The following is a 21,377-nucleotide window of genomic DNA, read 5'->3' as shown; positions in this document are numbered from 1 at the left end:
TTCTCATTTATTTAATACAGAGCTTCACTGGTAAAAACTTTGCATTTGTTGTTAAAAAAAAAGTTAGAACACAGCATAATAAAATATGACTAATTAAAAACTATTTAAAATATCTCAGTTAACCTTAAATAACACGTCTTGAACTTTTTTCCCACGTCTTCCTTGAAAGCAGAACCAGTCTTCCTTGCTTTCTTCGCCTTTTTTCCCTTTCTTCAAGGTCTGTTTAGCAGTCCGTGCAGTGTTTCCGCGTGTCTGTGCGTGCGCCATGGTGCGCGCTGTGCGCGTGCGGCGGCGGTGAGGGGGTGACGGCTCGTTCTTGGAAGAGCCCGGCCTGCCTGCAGAGTCACTCACATTCCTGGCTGGGATTCAACGACTGAGCCAGACACACAAACACAGAGAGGGGAGGGGGAGGGGAGGGGAGGGGAGGGGAGGGGGCGCGAGAGAGCGCTAGACGGAGCGCGAGGCAGAGAGACAGGGAGGGAGCGCGCGCGGACGGGCACGGCAGGCTGCCTCTCAGACTTCACATCTCCATCCAGTCAGAGTGAACTGCGGGGGCAGATCGAGCGGATCTCTGCAGTCCTCGACAGCGGAAACAGCCCTAGATTAAGGAATTTTCTAACCCCGCTTTTTTCTTCGTTTGCTTTTGAAGTCGACAAACGGAACTTTTTGCCCCTCTGGAGACTTTTTTTTTGTGGAAATGGACAGTCGGCGACCTGCTGCGGGGAGCGACTGGCCGGTGTTCACTGAGCTGGAATAAAACAGTAAAAACTGCTATTGGGTCTTTAAAAACGACATAAACTGGATGTTTGATGAAGCTCTTCGCAGTTTTAGTCAGTTCTGGGACACTGTGGATTTACCAGGTTGGAGAACGGATTGATATTTGTGATTCCCGTTCAGCAAGTAGGATTTACGCTTCCAAAGTTGAAGGAAAAACATGGAGACCGTAAGTCGGCAGAGCTTCCAGCCTCATCCGGGACTGCAACAAACTCTGAAACAGTTTCACCTCAGCGCTATAAACTCCCTGGGCGGACCGGCGGCATTCTCTGCTCGGTGGCAGCATGAGCTCCTATTCAAGAAGGACGGGAAAGAGCCCGAACCGGTCCTGCAGCATCTGCCGCCGCCCGTGATGCCGGGCCCACTGTTCATCCCGTCCGACCGCTCCACCGAGAGGTGCGAGACGGTGCTGGAGGGTGAGACCATCTCGTGCTTCGTGGTCGGCGGGGAGAAGCGCCTGTGCCTGCCGCAGATCCTCAACACGGTCCTGCGGGACTTCACTCTGCAGCAGATCAACTCTGTGTGCGACGAGCTTCACATCTACTGCTCCCGTTGTACAGCGGACCAGCTGGAGATCCTTAAAGTCATGGGGATCCTGCCCTTCTCTGCGCCGTCCTGCGGGCTCATTACCAAAACGGACGCCGAGCGGCTCTGCAACGCCCTGATCTACGGAGGCGCATACCCGCCGCGCTGCAAGAAGGACCTGGGCACAGGCTCTCTGGAGCTGCAGCTCACCGACAGGAGCTTCAAGATCTACCACGAGTGCTTCGGCAAGTGCAAGGGCTTGTTCGTACCGGAGCTGTACAGCAGCCCCAACGCAGCGTGCATCCAGTGCATGGACTGCAGACTCATGTACCCGACCCACAAGTTCGTGGTGCACAGCCACAAGGCGCAGGAGAACAGGACTTGCCACTGGGGCTTCGATTCGGCAAACTGGAGGGCGTACATCCTCCTGGGTCAGGATTACACGGGCAAAGAGGAGAAGGCTCGCCTGGAGCAGCTCCTGGACGAGATCAAAGAGAAATTTGACTTTGCCAACAAGTACAAGAGGAAAGCATCATCCAGGGTGAGTTAGTCTGGATGCTTTGCATCATATGTGTTTGCTTCATTCCTCTGGTAAAATGTTGCTCCTGTTGAAAACTTTGAGCTAAGGATGCACTCAGTGCGCTGCAACTCTACCATCTGCTGATGTTCCTGCTTCATGTGCTTGCTTTATTCACCGAATTCCCATCCATAGGAAGGAGTCCGTGTAATGTCTCTGGCTTTCACTTTCCTGTCCCAGTGAAAGAAAAAGTTTTCTGTTACTAAAATAACATTCCCTCCAATCCCTGTTTTAATCCCTGACTCTTCCAGCTGTGTCCCACTTTAGGAACCCCTCAGTATTTGGCCATAATTGCCATATTGGCACTAATTGGGCCTCATCCAGTGGTGACAACAGAACGCCTCTGGTGGCAATGAAGTCATTATTTGGATCATTATTTGGATCATTATTTGGATCGTGAAACACCTCTTAAAGCCTACTTTACTTGCCTGTACAGTAAATACAATCTCATCTAGCAACAAATGGCTCAGTGGGGGGATTGTAAACATGGGTGGGAGGGAGAAATCAGATAAAGTAGTTTGTTGCCTTTTCCCAGGTGTAATAACAGTGTTCTCCAAGGATTACACCATAAGCTAAAATCCTTTCTGGCAGTTTTTCCACTCATGCGGATCTGACGATCATCTGGCTGTTGCAAATCTGGATTTTGACTTTTGTTTCTACATTTTTGGTTGCAGTTGTGTCTCTTTTTCTCTGAATGCATTTATTTTATCTTCACAGACTTTGAACGTGTAGATGTTTGCCTCTGGATGCTGAGGTTTAGGTGATGAGTTGCAAACTTTTTGAAGTGTGAGATCTGACTGTTTGAAATCTTGGAGGAGGAGTTTGCAAGGAGTGGTGGGCTGATTTAAAAAGAGTCCTGCCCCCACACCCATCCCTCAGTGAAAAAGGGCTAGTGGGGCCATTTGCATGAACTGTTACACATCAATGGAGGTGATGAAGCAGGGTTTAGAAGTATTGTGGTGGAAACATAATATGATCTCAACAAAGGGGAGCATTCCGTAAACAGACTGGACCACCCATCCCTACCTTTGACACACTACTCCTCTCCCCTTCACCTTCTGCTTTATTTCCCCCCGTCAGAGTATCTTGAGTGGAATCGCAGTGGGCTTCTTGTTGACGGAGCTCAGAAAGTGTTTACAAGCAGCAGCTCTCTGCTACTGAGGCTTCTTTCAGTCAGAGTCAGAGAAAAAAGAGGAATCAGTGAAAGCCCTTGAAATCCAGAAGAGTCCCAGAGTCCTGCAATGCACGGTGAATACAAGACTATTGGCACACACACCTCGAAGACCTCCGCTCTCAGGGGGCCTCTTGTGTTTGTAAGAACGCCAATGGGGAGCAGTAAACTTGTTTGAGACTCCTCCATCCTGCTTTTTATCCCACACAGAAGTTTCATCTCCTGATTCAAGGAACTACTAATGAAGGAGTCGACATCAGCTGCTACACGTCAACAACGTGGTTCTTTTTCGCCAGCACATATCAGCTCTGAACCCTGAATGAGGTTCTTGGATGTGGCGAGGCAAGAAAAGGCCACGGCGTTGTGAGCTCAGCAGCGGGGCGTCTCTGGGAATATTAATGAGACTGTTACAGAAGTGTGAGCAGCAGTCTCGTATGCAGACAGACACAGGAAGTGATATTGCCACACTTCCCTCCTTGCAGACGCTCTTTTGAAAGCTTCACTTTGGGGCGTGCACATGTCTGGATCACAGAGTGTTTGTTTGATAAAAAAGTCACTTTGTTTCTGCCGCTGTGCCTCATGTCGGGGTACCGAGTGTGAATTTGCTTTTCATTCTGTGCTCCTTATCTCAGAGGATGCACGGCGCTGTAAATAGCAGCAGGCTAAATGTGCTGGAGTTTTGGATTGTTGAAATGAGTTTTGTTGTGCTGAGTGTGGAGCTCTCCTCTGCATGGCTCTGATGCCAGGCCTTGGCTGTGAGTCCTTTTGGTTTCTGGCTGGTGCACATGTGGGCGGTGCGCATAATCAGTGGCTTTCCGCATCAGGATGTTTAGATAAGAATTGTGGCTGCAGAATTAGCATGTTTCTAACTTTATAATTTGCCCTCAAGATGAAGTGATTTCTCCTCTGGCTGCCTGTTTAGAGAAGATATGAGAGTAAAGAGGAGACTAGCAATGCAGACTGAGCATGTTTATGTGGGTTATTTTTCCTCTACAGACTTCAGTTTTCCAAAGTCTGCCTTCAGTTCTGGAAGTAGATGAGCCTCCATCAATCAGATTATTGTACATTCATCTGTGCTTACTTCTTTCACCTAAAGAGATCGTTCCACTAAAAGCCCAAACAGGACTCAAATGGGTGCATGGCCTTCCAGCCAAGCGCGACTCCACTGTTTACTGTTGCAAACTCTAAGGGAAACCTCGTTAACTTATATGTAATGAGCTGTTCTTTTTAGCAGACGTTATGAAAAATGTCTTGGGATAAAAGTCCATCAGGAATCCAGCAAGAATAATAAAACAGAGTGTGTGCTTGACAGATGTTGTGTTATTATGCTGACACCCAGCACCATGTGTTTGTTATGGATATCACTGTAAAAAAAGCAAGGCTGAAACTGGTGCTGACTTATGTGGTTGTTTTGAGCTATTTATTCCTACAAATAGATGCTGTTTGTGGTTGATACATTTTCTTCCACAGCTGCAGAGACACTTTTAAATATTCAGACGCTAAAACTTCCCGTTTTACTTCCAGAACCACTCCTACCCTTCCCCCCTCACTGCTGTAGCTCAGGATATCTGGCCTCCAGCTGAAGGGGCTGCTTGTTTCAGGAGGTAGGAGGGGTTTGTGGTGGTTGGGGCTCAGAGGAAGTGAACTCCCATAGGGGATAGAGGGTCATGTCCTGTTTCATATGCAAGGCGCAGTGTTGGAAAAAGTTTGCTGACTGCCAGCCATGTGTGCACAGAGGACAGGACAACAGCTGCAAACTTACTTTTCAGGATTGTTCTAAGAAATCTGCAGCAGATCTTAATGTTGTCCTGGCTGTGGGCATGAAGATTCTACAGTGAGATTTCATGCAGTGTTTTCTGTTTGGATTCTGCTTTTGACATATCTGACCGGGTTTAACATTTGTCCTATTAGACAGACTACAGTGTGTGTGTGTGTGTCTTTTTTATTACAAAGAACTCAGTTTAATGATATGAAGTATTTTAATTTAAACAGGGTTTCACTATTTTATATCAAGGACGTTGACATTACAACAATCCTTAGCATCATGTGTTAGCAGATGGCATGGCTAGCATCACCAAAACAGTGCTTTCTGTGTGTATATTATAGAGAAGGTAGATCCTTTACTTAACTCTGGGATTTCCAAAAGGTTTCCAGCATTTTCAAATCCAGCATGTTCCATGATAGACAGAGGTTAACAGCTCAAAAGGATAAAACGGGGCGTTGTTGCTGTGGTCTGTTCAGTCTTCCTGTTATCTGCTGAAAGTCTTTCTCTCTCTCACTGTGATGCAGCCGGAATACAACACAGACATGTCTGTACTTGTTGGACAAAGTTCTGTTTCCTTTTTTACATCGGTGCCTTCTCTGATTTCTTTTCAAACACCTAACAGATACTGAAAAAGCTAACTTTGACTCTTCACCTCGCAGTGACAGCATCCACAATAAAGAGCATTGTTTTCATTGATATTCATATTGGTTACAGTAATTATGTTGATATATTGTGAGATCGTACTGTAGAAAGAACTCTATGAAGGAATCACTTTCTTCTGTAACTTTATTTTATGTCCCAGAGAAAATGAAGACTAGAAGCAGGTTTAGAAACCCTGATGACCTTCATTCAGTCTAGCTTTTTCTTAGGGGCTTATAGTGTGATACATGATTGAAGCTCAGTAAAATCAATGCCCCATTCACCTTTCGGAGTCACTACATCAAGTGTGATTGAAAACTGTGTCTTAGATCCGTTCAGAGTGACATACTGACATAGAATAGAACTGAAACTGATTCAAAACATGGACCTGTTCATCATTTCAGAGGGGTTAGATCGTTGTTAGGGTTGTATGTTTCCTGCAGAGTTGTTTCCTAATCTCTTTCATCTCGCTTCCTCTGAGCTGCAAATTAGCTCTATAAATATATAAATATATGTACTTGAGAAATACTTTTGCCTTTTTTCCTTCTTCCATTATGGAAAGAAATCTCACTTTGAGGCTTGGGGATGTAAACTTTGAGGGACTATGTCTTTAGATGAAATAGTCTGCGTAGTAGGTTTGATACGTCTTTAAACGGCAGCCTCTGAGTCTTTTTTCCACCAAAACTGCTGACATTAAAAGCACCGCGGTGTGCATAAAAACGGAGGAAACGCGAGCAACAGAACATCACAGACTGCATCGGTTGTTTCATTTGTTTGGAAAAAAGAGGTTCCAGGAGGTGGCCACTGAAGCAGCAGTGGAAAATGAAATAAGTGCAGTGATTCTCTTTGTAAGGTAGGTCCTTCTGCCAGAAGCTGTTTATTTCAAAAGCCTTTATAGTTGTGAGAACAAAAAGGGATTTTCCCAGATGATGCTTGATCATGTGCAAGCCATGAAGGCTTTTAGCAAACAGTGTGAATTTCATTGTATTCTGATTATCTTAACATGCACAACATTCAAATTTCTACTGCAACATGTTTTTCTAGACCTTCTTAATTAAGCCAGAAGCCTCAAGAATGTTCCTATTAGCCCTTCTTGGTACTACGCAAATACATGAAGCCCTAGACAGAACTGCTGATTATTAAAAACTGCCAGCAAATGTAAAAGAAAAAATGAATATTGCTTGCATATTGTGTGAAGAAGCCCTAAGATGGACTCACCACCTGTTGCTCATTGACCATCCATTGAGACAGGCAGAACCGATGGATGGATGATATTCTGTGAGGCAATCAGAGATGCATTTATCAGTCGGTCAGGGATTTTCCCTCTATTGGTTCTAATCCTTGATTGGCATGTCAAATAGGGAAAAACAGATTTTCTTTCTAAAATCATTAAAAACTTAAAACTGCAGGGCTCCTCCCAGTTTAACTCTATAACTGCATCAACCAGCAGCATTTACTTCCCTAAACTATAATCAACTATAATCAGATGTTCAGGGACAGGCTTTAATGGTCTTTTGGGGAGACTCTTGTAAATCCTTCATGGTCTGTTAGATTTTAAACTTCTACATCTAAGAACCCGCAGCACAGCTTTTCTCTTTTACTGTATGCATTATAGTCTCACCTAAAAGCAAAAATGAAATTGGTACATGTCAGGAAAATGCTGATTGGCGCATCTCCAGAGGACATAGTTTAGGACTTTTTGCGCAAAGCAAGCAGTAACTACAATGATTCCATCTACTGATAGCAAAACAAAAAATCTAGACTATGTTCCCATTTTTTACTTTTAGGAAATAAGACACAAAACTCTTTGGCAGTAAAGTTGTGTATTATTTGAAGTCTTTATTAAATTTTCCAGATGAGCCATCTCAAAACATCTGCAGCTACACTACAATGCAAAAGTTTTAAACAGCCCCAAGGTGCTTTAGATTTTACATCCAAGAAGCATGAGTTTCAGTTTAATATAACAAAGTGGTTTTTATCAATTGTTCTCCAGGCTTCTTTCAGTTTCTTTGGACTTTGGCAGCTTCTTAAAATCAATACCAGTCCTGTCCTAGTCCCTTACATTGCCATGATATGGTGTAATGATTGCATAAAAATGACGAAAGTTGTACTTAACAAAGTACCAAAAGATCCAGTTTTAATCAATTCGTGCCTGAATGTTTCTTAGGTCAGAGTTGAGTGGCTTAACAGTCCAAAAAAGTTCATCTGAAAATGGTCAGGTACTGCAATGGACATGATCCAAAATTCAAACCAAAGCTTTGAAAGCCCTCCAAAAGACTTGGAGGATTATTGATAATGATCACTGTAAATGTCACTATGAGATCTGGTTGCTTGGAATCAAAATCCTGTCTCTAGAAGTTAAGGATGAGCTGAAAACTTTGGAACATCACTGTATTTTTAACTACCTACTGAGATCTGAATAAAAAGAAATAAAAGAGAAGTTCAAGCCCTCATTGTCAGCCATTGTCTGGCCTCCACCCACTGTGCTGCATGCTCTGCCCCCAGCTTCACTCCCCCTTCCATCCATCAGCAGTGTCGCCATGTGATGAATGGATGTAGCGGCCCATCGAGTGCTTCACTGAGGGCCCAGCCGGGGAGGACTGAACTCCATTGATACACCTGCTGGGGACTGACAGCAGTAAGTCAGTCTATGAACAGAAGAGGAGGCTGGAGCAGGGGAAGAAAAACAAGGCCCTCAGCAACTACCTCCCACCATCTATTATTCCATTCAGAAAGCATGGAGAAAAAAACTGCCTCCCAACTTATTAGCTACATGGCTGTTGTAAATTATATCAGCTTAAAGAGACGGCAGCACGTGAAGAAATACAGATTTCCTTCCGCTGCCTGAAATTTCTGTCACAATATTCACAGCTTTGCAGTAAAGTGTGACCTTACAAGTGCTCTCAGCATACTGTTCTATTCTTAACCGCCTTAAGGTGTTGCGTGGTACAGAAGCTGTTTCTCCTTACTTGTCGGTTTGCAAACAACCTGCTCAGGTTTTTGTGGCCTTTCAATATTTATGATAGGCCACTGTAGGAGGAGAGGGCTGCCGTGTTTATTTAATGAAAGGGCTCTGAAACATTCATAATCACACTGTAAAATCCAGCAGCAGTCACAGCTGCACATTCCTGGGCTTCATCCACAAACCTTAGATCTGACTTGCAGCTCCTGTCATACATGTCTATGCTCCATTACCACTAGTCCGTACTCTACTCGACTTGGGTCAGGTCAGCTCTACATGGTTTGGTTTGTTTTCCAGTACAATTGAGTACCATCTCATTGTGGCGACATGTAAGATTTTTCCAACTGACATTCATCAGTCCAAATGGCGATATATTCGTGCGGTTGAGTTTTAATCTTTTTTGTGGGCGGAGCAATGTAAACAGCCACGGACTTATTTGCCAATTTAGAACACAGAAGTCCAAAAAATGCAGGAACTAGTTATCAAAGAAAATACCAAGTCCATACTAACTGTTTGGCTTTAAACCGGATGACCTAGAGGTACAGCACAGGATGTAACTAAAGCTGTGTGCTGCTCGTGCAGATGTATAGTGCCAGCAAATGCCCGGAGTAGCGACTAGTAGGGATGGGTACCTTTAGTATTTGAACCGATGTGGTACCAATACCCAGTACCTGGGAATCAATAACGGTACTCAACAGTACCAGTTTTCTGTACATTTGTGTGTGTTTATGTGGTAATAAATGTTTAATCGTTTAAATAAAATCCAACAAATTTTCAATTTAACTTATTAATTTCTCAATATATAAACTTTAATGGATATATTTGTATTGTAACATCTCAGTTGTTTCAAAGCATTTCTTCATCATTAAAACCCTTAACTGACTACGCAGTGTAATGCACAAATTAAAACCCAGCCATGTCGTTGGCTGCAGACAACGAGTTGCTAACGGATGCAGGCGTGCTAACGGTGCTGAATGCAGGAGTTGTAGCCATAGCTCTGAGGCTGACAAAAACTGTCTCTTCAACCTTGACAAAAACCTTGTGCTTAACCAACCGAATTCAGTACCCATCCCTAGTGACTAGTGAAAAAGGGGCAATAGAAGCCCCTTTTTCACCTTGGCAAATTTTCCGATCTTGTGTTCTCCACAAGGCATGAACAGCCTTCTAGAGCTGGTGCAAACTTAAAACTGCAGTTATAAATAGAGAATAAAGCCCTTCTCTGTAATAAATGTGTAAAGCATGTTTAATTTAAATCTTTTTGCCAGATTTCAAGTCTCACGTAAAAGATCTACACTCTTACTATAAAAGCGCTTAACGATCCGGTCTGTTTAAGGGTTAGTGGATAAAAGTGGGATTACAGATTTATTTATTTACCTTTTTGGAGTTCTTAAGATGGAATGCATACTGTACACACAGATTCTTCTTTTGCTAAATTAAATCAAAATTTAAATAACAGCAGAAAGATTCTATAAAATCAGAACAAATTTAGTTATTATAGTAAAGCCAACCAAGAATTGGTCTCTGGGTTTTGTTCTCCTCTGTGCATATATAGGTCATGCTCCTTTAAAAAAAAAAAACTCAATCCTGTGTTACTTGCTTATTTTGAAAGATTTTCATCACTCACACTGTAAAGTCTTGACAGGACAGAAAAAGCAGTGCAGCTGTAGTTCTAGTAAAGTAATCAGGGTAAACAATGGAGAAATCTGGTCTCAGAGCTTGAAAACAGCCAATGCAGCTTCCCCCATTGGTTCTGGTGTTGGTTTTATGCTGCGTCAGCCAGGGGCTATCGCCCACTACATCTCACCCAGTACCATTGCTGCACCCCTCCCCAAAGGTTTGCAAGACCAAGCAGTAGCACATGACCTTTTCCCTCCTCAAATAAAGATGTGACCCACCTCACCCCTCTGCTCTCTTGAAGATATGTCAGCCAGTTGGGTGGTGCTGAGTAAATCCCACGAGACAAATGGTTGCCTGATGAAGCACTTTAAAACTTGTGGACGCATATGAATGCGTTTACCTCAATGTAAAGAAATGAATGGTCAGATTTTTAAAGGTTGACTTGTTTTAGATTGTGCTAACTGATTTTGTGCTTAATATAGATGAGATATATGCTCCTGCTTCATTCGGACTGGAACTGAGCCAGTGGGCGATTTGTAGTGTCACACGTGTATATATGTGTGTGTGTGTGTGTGTGTGTGTGTGTGTGTGTGTGTGTGTGGATCAACTGTAGGAGGAGATTAGCATAAGCTCTCTGCCTACTCATTTCCATCCCCATCTGCCTGTCTCCCACAATGATGCTGCCCCACCCCCATCACACACACCAACACTACAGCCCTACAATCACACAAATAAATGCTCGGACGTCACCCCCCCATTATTTTGGATGTGAATTTTCCAGGTTCACGCCTTCCCGGATAAAAGGTTCTGGTCTGGGGATAGGAGTTTCACATTAATAGATTGTTGAGGTGTGAGGTTATTTGCTGAGCAACGATGATTAGTGGACCCTTTCTTGTTCAGTTCAATGTGCTGAAGTCGTACCCACCATATTTAAGAGCATACTTCCAGTGTTTGAGAATGAACCAAAGGAAGAGGACGTACGATAGGCGGATGAATGATCAAGAGCAACAAATGATTCTTATAGTCGTAACAGGACCAATTAATGGTTCATCAATGAAATAGAAAAATTTTTGAATACATAAAAAATCTCACAGATTTTTGTTTCGCAACATTTATCATCTCAAAGCACTAGAAAACAAACGGGTCCAAATCACATTCAGTTACATAGAATCAAATCCTTCAGATTCGTCCCAGGACAATCCAATCATGTGGACAAATTCTGATACATTCAAATTAGATCGTAATTAAAATGCAATACAGTCATATTCAGTGGATCATATAGTGTCATTTGGTAAAAAGTTAGCTATCTGCACTCATAAATATTTGATAATAATGTAGTTTTAATGAAGTCCTAACCTAAGGGGTTCTAATACATTTGATTATAGTTCCTTGTGATATATTTGTGTAATAACTTGACAAAAACTTCCACTGACATACTTTAAAAGTAGAGTTTGGAAGCCCTCAAGTTGTATTTTCTGATGTCCTTAATGAACCTCTTTGTCGGGCTCCTCTTTCTGCTTTTTTCCATTCTTCCAGAAATGGGGGATGGGTCACGTTGGCTTGACCTCCTCCATGTGGAAAGGAAGCTTCCAGGAGCTTGGTCTAAGGTATTGTGAGAGCGTAGAGTGATCATGGTGGAGCTGGCGGAGGGGGAAGTGGGGGTTCCACTGGCCAGTCTTTGTCCCCTCTTCTGTAGTGGGTATCAGATGTTGATCTATGATTGTTGGATAGATAGCGGTGATTCCCCACCTCCTCTACCTCCCCTTCACTGCTGGATGATTGGTGTTACCAATCTGAGTCATGGACCAGTTTTGGCCTCCCCCTCCTCCGTCCTCAGCCCGTCTTTGGTCAGATTTCCAGGAAATGTCATTCCTTCTCCTGTCCAGGATAAACAAATAAAAAGGTGACGGAACCATATTGGAAAACTGTCCCGTTGCTTTATTTACAAGATGTAATCAGGAGTGGACCCTTGAGCCACAATGTAAATGTTTAAGACTACATGGTTTTATTTTTAGATATTTTCAGCATCCATCTAAACGTACATGTAGATCTATCTTACATGCTTTACAAAGGCCACTCATATCTAAACCATCCACATAATGTCTGTGCAAACTTGAAACACTAAATAACCTCTAACACAAGTAGAAACCAGGCCAGAGATTTCTAACTGCTGTACTGATCTTTTAGGAAGCTGTAGCCTGGAGTAAAGGCATTTACATCTCCTGGATTTTAAGGCTGAAAGGGGACTAACTGGGGGTGGGTAAGGGTGAGGTGTTGGGGGGTGGGTGTTTGTTGGGGCAGAGAAACATATCAGGGTTGTTAAACAGAGTTAGCAGGCCCACAGGATCTAAACTCCTTACTCTTTCCAGCAGATTATTCTGGCTCCACAATGAATAAACTTGTCTTATTGTTGATTTCTGTTCAGCCGCTCATAGTTATGTTACAGTGAGGCTGGTTAATCTTAAACTAAACTAATCAGCAGAACAGCCGTCCTGCCCTTAATGAGCCAATAAAAAAATCCTTATCAATTAAATTCTGAAAATCGTGGAGGAGGTAGAAGTGAAAGCAGACAAATTTAGGGTGGTTGTAGTTGGTGAATGTGGTAAACAATGACACAGATTATCTGCACTGGAACTGCCTTAAACAACTTATCTGGAATCTTCAACCACACCTCAGCCTCAGCCTTTTAAAAAGTCTGCTGCACCACGTTAGGAAAACATACAGTTGACATATTACCACTGAATACTGTGATGATGATGTTAGTTGCAATTAACCCACAATTTCCTTACAGCATCCATATCCACACGTCTCCTTCAACTTCTCACTAAAGACTTGCTTGTTAATGGCAGTGAAAGTCCATCCGACTGAATATATTATTTCCATGCAGAGCATTAAAGACTTGCTCTCAGGATATATTAGCCCTCTGAATATTGGATTCAAGCGGTTCTTTGTTATTGCACATAAATCAGCTAGTCTCTTGCCTGTCCTCCTAGACTTTATTCCATTCTGTTTCTGTCTAAAAGATAAAGCTCTGATGTTCTGAAAAAGAAGGTGCCTTTTTCATTGATTCATTTGGCATCTTTTATGTTTGATTTCCCTCATAAAACCTGACCAGCTGGTCAGAAACTCCATACTAAGGCCTACTACTAACAACTACACTCTGGTGTGGACATTATTACTGAGGGAAGAAGACCCAATATTAGATTTTGTCAGTATTAGAAGGGTGATGAAGGCAGATCACAACATTTACAACCGAATGACTGTGCAAGCACCCTCTTTCTCTTCATGCACTCATTCACATGCAACACACTCATGCTCCTCTAGAGCAGACAATAGGGCTCTTGAAATCCCTCCTCTTATAATTACTGTAATTGTAGATCTCTAAGACAAGGTAATGTGTGGAGTGTGTAACCACCTCCGAGCACAAAGGCGATATTCTGCTTCACAGAACCACTGCCAGGCTCGTCCTCAGCAGCAGTGTCTGCTTGTCTGCAGCTAACGGTGTGGAGTAGCGGCGGCTGACTCAGCCGCGCTGACTTCTCCTATGTGACCCCTGCCTTTCTCATCTGTCTGCCCTTTTTAATTATCTGCTCGCACACAGAAACATGCACACATGCTCATAGGTCAGAGATGCAGGTGAACCTTAGCACCCTTAGCAAAACTATGTAGGAACCTTGGCCTGGTGCACTACTGTAATACCTCGCAGCCTTAGGCAGCAAAGTACTTGTTTTCCTCATAATCTCCAGGATGTGTCAAGATTTCATCTTCCATTATCTACCAAACACAAAATCCTGATCAAATGTCCACCTCATCCCCTTCACCGTCTAGGCAGTGAAACTGAGAGAGGCAGTTACACCACACAGATATCAAATGTGAAAGAGGTGGTTTGATCAAAGCTAAATTGGTCAGCATGCTTACAGATTCACATTAAGATACTCTGATAGTTAAGGCTGGTTTCATGCCAGAAAAACCATACTTTGCTCTGCAAATAATCTTGTGTTTGTAAAGGAGAACCGTGTATAGCTCAGAGATACGTTGGACCGCGTGTCTACATGGTCATTATGCTGGTCAAGCTCAAAACATAAATGAAGTCAGTATGGTAGGATAGGATGAGCATTAACGTATCAGGAATCATAGATGTATCAGTGTAAATATGTTTGATTCTGAATGCTGTCTGCTGCTCTGATATTACGGGGATTATTAGAATGATGGCCTGGATAGCCTAAAAGGGTTGACCATCTAAATCTGAGACGTTCATAGAGTGAACATGGTGAGAGTTCTTAGTTTTGATCCATTTAATGACAAGGAAAAAAAGAAAACCAATTCTTCAGTGTATGACTGGCCAGTTAGAGCTGATCAAGAGAAAAACTGGTTCCAATCTCTGGCCGACTGGTTTACTGTAACCCAGAGGTTCAGTAGGAGCTGCCAGGCACAAATATTCTTGATTAGGAAGAGGAGTGTCAGTCAACAGAATCTTTCCTATCTTTTAAACTCTGACTAAAGACAAAGGTCCAAACACTTCTGACTGTGCAAACAAACACACTCACACACACACACACACACACACACACACACACACACACACACACACACACACACACACACACAGTTGCAAATGTCATGCTTTAGGGCTTCAGGCTCCTGAAACACTGGATAGCAATTGATTTTTCTGCGGAGCAGCGGTCAGCTCTCTTTGAAAAAGAAGAAGAGGCATTGTTTGGTCTCAGCCCAAGGACAAAGCCAAAGCTGTGCCTGTCTCTGCACTCCTTCTTCTCTTCCTTCAAGCCTGTTTCTCTGTTCTTGCTGTTTTTCTAAACCTGGTTACTTCCCCTGTGTTGAGTCTCTTCTTCCACCCGACCTGAACTCCGCCGCTCACAGCTTTCACTGTCGGTGGCGCAACTCTCTAACTCAGGAAGCACTCTGAAACATCAGATTCCACTTCCTGCATCGATCAATACAGCTCACGTCCAGACAACTGAGACACACATTCAGTGCACGTATATACACACGCACATACACGCACGCACGCACACACACACACACACACACACACACACACACACACACACACACACACACACACACACACACAGTGTGAAGTCCTGCTGTAAGCCTCAGAAAATGTGCTTTATTCAGAGCAACATCCAAAAAAAGGGTTGGATTCTGTTTTCAGGCATTGAGATTAGAAAAGATGGGTTAAAATATCCTGCTTGGCCTTAGAGAATTCAAGAATGGCAAATCAAATAAAGAATTTGTTCATGTTCAAGAATTTAAAAGATTATTCCAGCACACTAACATGCAATACATTCAGTTACAAATGTTTTTTTCTAGCTGAAGAGCCTTCTGAGAGCTACTAGGACAATCTACTGTTCAGTCCATTTCTCTCCCATGGTTTAGCTTTGACTCTAAAAGCAAGGAGCATGGAAACGGACTGATAGCAGACATGAGGAGGCGATACTTCCAGGACCTAAACGACAGTAATGAAATGATAAATTCCTGATGCAGATGGAAGGAGAAGTGAAGGAATGACCTCACGGCCACCTAATCGTCGCTGTGGGAGTAGACGGCAGCTAATGTGTCCATTAACTCTCCTTTCTCCAGAGGAGAAACCAACCTGGCAGGGAATAAGTAAGCAGAGGATGGAGAACAGGAAAGAACACAACTGCTGTATTTCAAATTCCTTGGATTTTAGTGACCTATCTGTCTTTAGTTGGGATTGAAGTTAAATTCTGATCTAAATAAAAACTCCGGTTTACTGGAACATAAAGTTTGCCATTCTAGACGAGCCCTTTTCAACCTTTTGAACTCAGAAACCTTACCGGTTCATCCAGAATAAAAGCCGTGTTGACCCAGTATCTCTGTCTGACCCCTGCACAAACATGGACCTCTGTGAGAGATGATCTCTGTGGTTGTGCAAATGTTGTCTACTGTCTGTTCCTGTTGTTCCAGGCCTGTGGTACGGTTCATCAGAGGGGAGGTGGGGGTCAGAGAGGTTGCTGATTCCACTTTTCTCCCATGGAAGCCCCTCCTCATCATGTGACCCCGGGTGGGGTGATGGGCTAGGGGACAACATCCACTAGCCCATCACTGGGGCCTTTTTTTGTTCAGATTTCAAACATAGCACACCACTGAACCCTTGCAGTGGTGTGCATGGGTTCACAGTCACATGACCTTCTGCTGCACTGAATTCCCTCCCACTTCCCCTTTTCTCGGTACAGCCCGGATGAGCAGAGTGTTGGCTGTCGGCCACAACACCCCAGCAGGCTGTCAGTCGAAATGTCTACCGCAGAGCTGTGGCAGGCACAAACCCTTACACTTCTGGTTTCGACACCACACTGGCTTTATTTTGGGACTCCTCCCTGTTGACAGAAGCGTCTTAATGTAACAGTCTCAGACACTTGTACTGCTTTAAACTCTAATTTCCCTTTTTTCACTGTTGAACAAGGCTAGATGGATATACTGGTCTCACACCTCTGACGCGTCTGCAGTAGAGCTCTAAGAGGTTGAACCCATAGCAACTACAATAATATTAAGGACCACAATGGCCAGAATTTTATTATTTACAGATCATAAACCATGCCTGAAGACCGAAAGAAAAGGAAAAGGACACATCAGCTTTCTGAATTACACGCAGGTAGGAGGCGCTGTATTTAATAACACTCTAAATCAGACTGCTTGCATCGGATCAAATAGAAGGAAGATCCCGCTGAATCCGCGGGGCAGGAATATCCAATATCCAACCTGAAACTAACTTTACCGCAGTCAAAAGTCTGTGGTTTTGTGCTTTAAAGTCCTTGTCTTCATTATTGCCATGGCTGAGACAAAAACTTCCTCGTAAAGCCCAAAATTGTAACTTTAGATAAACCTTGGTGCATTACCAGTCCAGACAGCAGTGTCTTTCATCTCTTCTCCTGCCACACCCCCCTCACATCAGAACAGTGTCCAGAAGGCCACTATTGACACCCTCAAGCAAGAGGGTAAGACACAGAAAGAAATTTCTGAACGAATAGGCTGTTCCCAGAATGCTGTATCAAGGCACCTCAGTGGGAAGGAAAAAGTGTGGCAGAAAACGCTGCACAACGAGAAGAGGTGACCGGACCCTGAGGAAGATTGTGGAGAAGGGCCGATTCCAGACCTTGGGGGACCTGTGGAAGCAGTGGACTGAGTCTGGAGTAGAAACATCCAGAGCCACCGTGCACAGGCGTGTGCAGGAAATGGGCTACAGGTGCCGCATTCCCCAGGTCAAGCCACTTTTGAACCAGAAACAGCGGCAGAAGCGCCTGACCTGGGCTACAGAGAAGCAGCACTGGACTGTTGCTCAGTGGTCCAAAGTACTTTTTTCGGATGAAAGCAAATTCTGCATGTCATTTGGAAATCAAGGTGCCAGAGTCTGGAGGAAGACTGGGGAGAAGGAAATGCCAAAATGCCAGAAGTCCAGTGTCAAGTACCCACTGTCAGTGATGGTCTGGGTGACGTGTCAGCTGCTGGTGTTGGTCCACTGTGTTTTATCAAGGGCAGGGTCAATGCAGCTAGCTATCAGGAGATTTTGGAGCACTTCATGCTTCCATTTGCTGAAAAGCTTTATGGAGATGAAGATTTCATTTTTCAGCACAACCTGGCACCTGCTCACAGTGCCAAAACCACTGGTAAATGGTTTACTGACCATGGTATCACTGTGCTCAATTGGCCTGCCAACTCTCCTGACCTGAACCCCATAGAGAATTTGTGGGATATTGTGAAGAGAACATTGAGAGACTCAAGACCCAACACTCTGGATGAGCTAAAGGCCGCTATCGAAGCATCCTGGGCCTCCATAAGACCTCAGCAGTGCCACAGGCTGATTGCCTCCATGCCACGCCGCATTGAAGCAGTCATTTCTGCAAAAGGATTCCCGACCAAGTATTGAGTGCATAACTGTACATGATTATTTGAAGGTTGACGTTTTTTGTATTAAAAACACTTTTCTTTTATTGGTTGGATGAAATATGCTAATTTTGTGAGATAGGAATTTTGGGTTTTCATGAGCTGTATGCCACAATCATCCGTATTAAGACAATAAAAGACCTAAAATATTTCAGTTAGTGTGCAATGAATCTAAAATATATGAATGTTAAATTTTCATCACGACATTATGGAAAATAATGAACTTTATCACAATATGCTAATATTTTGAGAAGGACCTGTATGCACCATCAGTATTCCCAGTTGAGGACAGTGTTTTTATGAAGCGGCTCAAATAGGAAACAAGTAATTCTATTCTGGCTACAATCAGATTTTGGCTCAGGAGACCTTCTCCATACAATATGCGGATACCAGAACCAGATTTCCAGATCCTCCTCCCTCACTTCCAGCCTTCCTTCCTGTCCACTGGAAAATTATGTGATCTGGCTCCACAGTCAAGTCTCTCACTCTCCCTTTCACTTGATCAGCTTATCCCAGAGTTCAGCAGTGGAACAAAATGTCCGACCTTGGAATGGAAAACACCAGCATGTACTGTCCAGTCGGCTCGGTTACGAGGCGGCCCAGTGTCCTGCGCTGAACTGAGGGGCCTCTTTGTGCTCTGGCCTTACAGAGATATACCCGAGCAGCAGAAAAAAGCCACCTTCTAAAAACAAAACCAACAGCAGCGTCTTGGTTAGGGACATGCCTGCAGCCCTGTCCAAGTAAAAGAGCTGGCTACAAAAATATCGGGTGAGTAAACCAGAGAAAACAGAGGAAGGAAGTTTCCCATTTGACCTGAAGGGGCCCCACGTGGTTTGCTTCCCGTTATTCCTTCCTTTATGTACAAAACCAGGACTGCTCTGCAATTGCTCCAATCTTTGTAAGAGCTTTGCTCTCTGTAAATTCTACATTACCAACCAAAGCCAGTTCTGTGTAGTACACCACACATATGTCCACAGATTCAGTGCTTCAGGTCAGCCAATTCTGCTGCATATCATGATGTGGAAGAAGAGCAGGAGATGATTGGAGCTAACCTTCTCTGAAAGGTCTGTTTCCACTGGGCTCATCAATGCAGATTTTAACATTGGAAATTAGCAAAGACAGATGGAAATGTTACACTTTCAAAGCAATCTTGAAGAATTTTGAGACTTACTTCCGTTTTCCTCTTTTCAAGAAAGGCTTGATTCACATGAGGAGGAATGAAAACATTTCTGGCATTATTATTGACTCACTTTTACACAAAAACAAACCCAGCTAGTGTTTAAAATAATACCACACACCATCTTCTTATGTGCAGCTAAGGTTACTGCTTTTCTGTGTTCTAGCTAGCATCGTCATGTAGCCTTCAGTGTCATGCTTCGAAGCCAACACCCCTCAGACTGCAAGACTCAGTCAGTCAGTCATTTTCTATACTGCTTTTTCCATAGTGGGCCGTGGGGAAGCTGGTGCCTATCTCCAGCAGTCTACGGGCAGGTCGCCAGTCCATCGCAGGGTAGCACACAAACAACCATGCACACACTCATTTACACACCTAAGGACAATTTAGAGAGACCAATTAACCTAACAGGCATGTCTTTGGACTATGGGAGGAAACCGGAGTAGCCGGTGAGAACCCACACATGCACGGTGAGAACATGCAGAAAGATCCCCGGCTGGGAATTGAACCCAGGACCTTCTTGCTACAAGGAAACAGTGCTACCAACAATTAGTGACAGTTCCAAAAACTGCACCACAGATTCACCTGATGAATACACAGGTAGTGAATCAGCTCAGCACTCCATGCTCAGTAGTAGAAAACACCTAAGACTTTAACTCCTGCCACCTAACTGAGGATAGTACGTGCGCATAGGAAACCATCCTGTTTGCTTTTAACACCTGCTCAGGGATCACAGTAACCATACTGTTGTCCTGCACTGAATATATTAGAGACGAGTTTTCTCAGGTTAACACAGTTGTCTAACATACTGTATGTAGTGATTGATAATATAATCTCAAGACAATTTATATTTCAATCTTTTTCTAACTTGGTGCGATGGCAGAGTTTAGTCTTAGGTTCTGTGAGGGTATCCAAAACACGATCTGCTGATTTTGTGGTTGGTTAGGCAGTTCCACCTTTTCAGGGTCTTGGACAAGTAATATGCACAGGGCACAACGCTTTTCAATAGAGACAAACTGATACTAATAAAATGTAGCCTAAACAAATTACTGTTAAAACACAAATCTAACAGTGTTTCAGATTTTATAAATGTTTTGGTACAACCTTCATTAGAATGGAATGGAGTCTTAGTGTGATTAATGAACATTCTTATATAATAGAGATGCATTTAGAGAGGGGTTGATTTTTAACATGACAGGCCCAGAACATCCAGTCAGTTTCCTGTCAGTAAATGCATTAAAACAACAATCTTCAGTGTGGAAGTCGATACTGATGGAGAAAGGCTGGATAGATCCAGTTCTGATCCAAAAATGAATGTCTGTTAAAACTAAATATGACCAAAAATGTACTTTTTCTAATGTATTGAAAGATGCTGCTCCATACTGAATATTTTTTCAAATAGTTAAACTGTATAGAGCATCTACTATGAACACAGGAATTCAAATAAAATGTGACCTTTGTCAACCAATTACCTAGAACTTCATGTGTTCTCCATGCTTGTTCATGCTCTAATGAAGGCTGGTGGCCCGAGATGTTAGCGTGATTTCTTTCATATGGACTGGAGCTAAAATGGGGAATGAGAAACCAGCCTGAGCCTGAAGTCTTATGTGGATCCTACCAGGAAGTTTAGATCTATACGGGGACCAAATCCAATGGTCTTTGGTGTAAAACTTCACTGAAACTTCTTAGATAACTGCACTCTAGAGTGAATATGGAAAGCGTGGATCTAGAGTGACAGGGAGTAGTAATTTGAAAGAAGGAGAAACTCATGACTGCTGGTGTGCAGAGGTGACTCCGTCTCCTTCTCCCTCTGTGGGTGCTTCTAAACATTAATGCTAATGAACTTTGGACCCTGTCTTGAGGTCTCAGGTACCGACTGTGATGTGATGAAATCATGTCTGTCCCTAATAATCCAGCTAGGTGGTACAGCGACCTGATTAGTCGTACTTTTACACCACCTGCAACATACGCCTCTACACAAACTTTATTGTTTACTGCTCCATGTGTTCAAGGTGTGCCGTACAAAGTCTCTTTTCAAGTGTTAATTTGGCTCAGCCCGAAGGTCAGTTCATTAAAGAAATAGCTCTGAGGTCCTGGTGAGGATAGCCTAGACTGGGTGGTGTGTTTCTGTCCAGCATCTAGGGCTCAGCCCCATCAGCAGCAGCTACCGCAGATATGTCTGTTCTAGTGTGTTTGTCTGACTGGGGAGATTGAGGCAGACAGTCAGACACCTCTGTGGCATACAGAGGG

At 43.5% G+C, this 21,377-nt stretch overlaps 1 protein-coding gene and 1 long non-coding RNA gene across 2 annotated transcripts in view; one reads left to right on the top strand and one right to left on the bottom strand.

The window, feature by feature from the left end:
* The first annotated feature begins 426 nt into the window (after positions 1–426).
* Positions 427–21,377, top strand: part of skia (v-ski avian sarcoma viral oncogene homolog a) — a 91,102-nt gene continuing 70,151 nt past the window's right edge. Inside the window, exon 1 of the mRNA XM_047364463.1 lies at positions 427–1,840. Within this exon, the coding sequence (XP_047220419.1) occupies positions 935–1,840 (906 nt within the window). The 5' untranslated portion in view covers positions 427–934. The remainder of the gene's footprint in view (positions 1,841–21,377) is intronic.
* LOC124867830 lies at positions 11,126–16,169 on the bottom strand. The gene is made up of 2 exons (XR_007038154.1): positions 15,850–16,169; positions 11,126–11,908 (listed from the first exon to the last, which is right to left on the bottom strand). It is a non-coding gene; the product is annotated as an uncharacterized LOC124867830 (long non-coding RNA).

Source organism: Girardinichthys multiradiatus, chromosome 1 (genome assembly GCF_021462225.1).
Source record: "Girardinichthys multiradiatus isolate DD_20200921_A chromosome 1, DD_fGirMul_XY1, whole genome shotgun sequence".
Lineage (NCBI taxonomy): Eukaryota > Metazoa > Chordata > Actinopteri > Cyprinodontiformes > Goodeidae > Girardinichthys > Girardinichthys multiradiatus.
The sequence above is the reverse complement of the archived record's forward strand: the minus strand, read 5'-3'. Positions and strand labels throughout refer to the sequence as shown.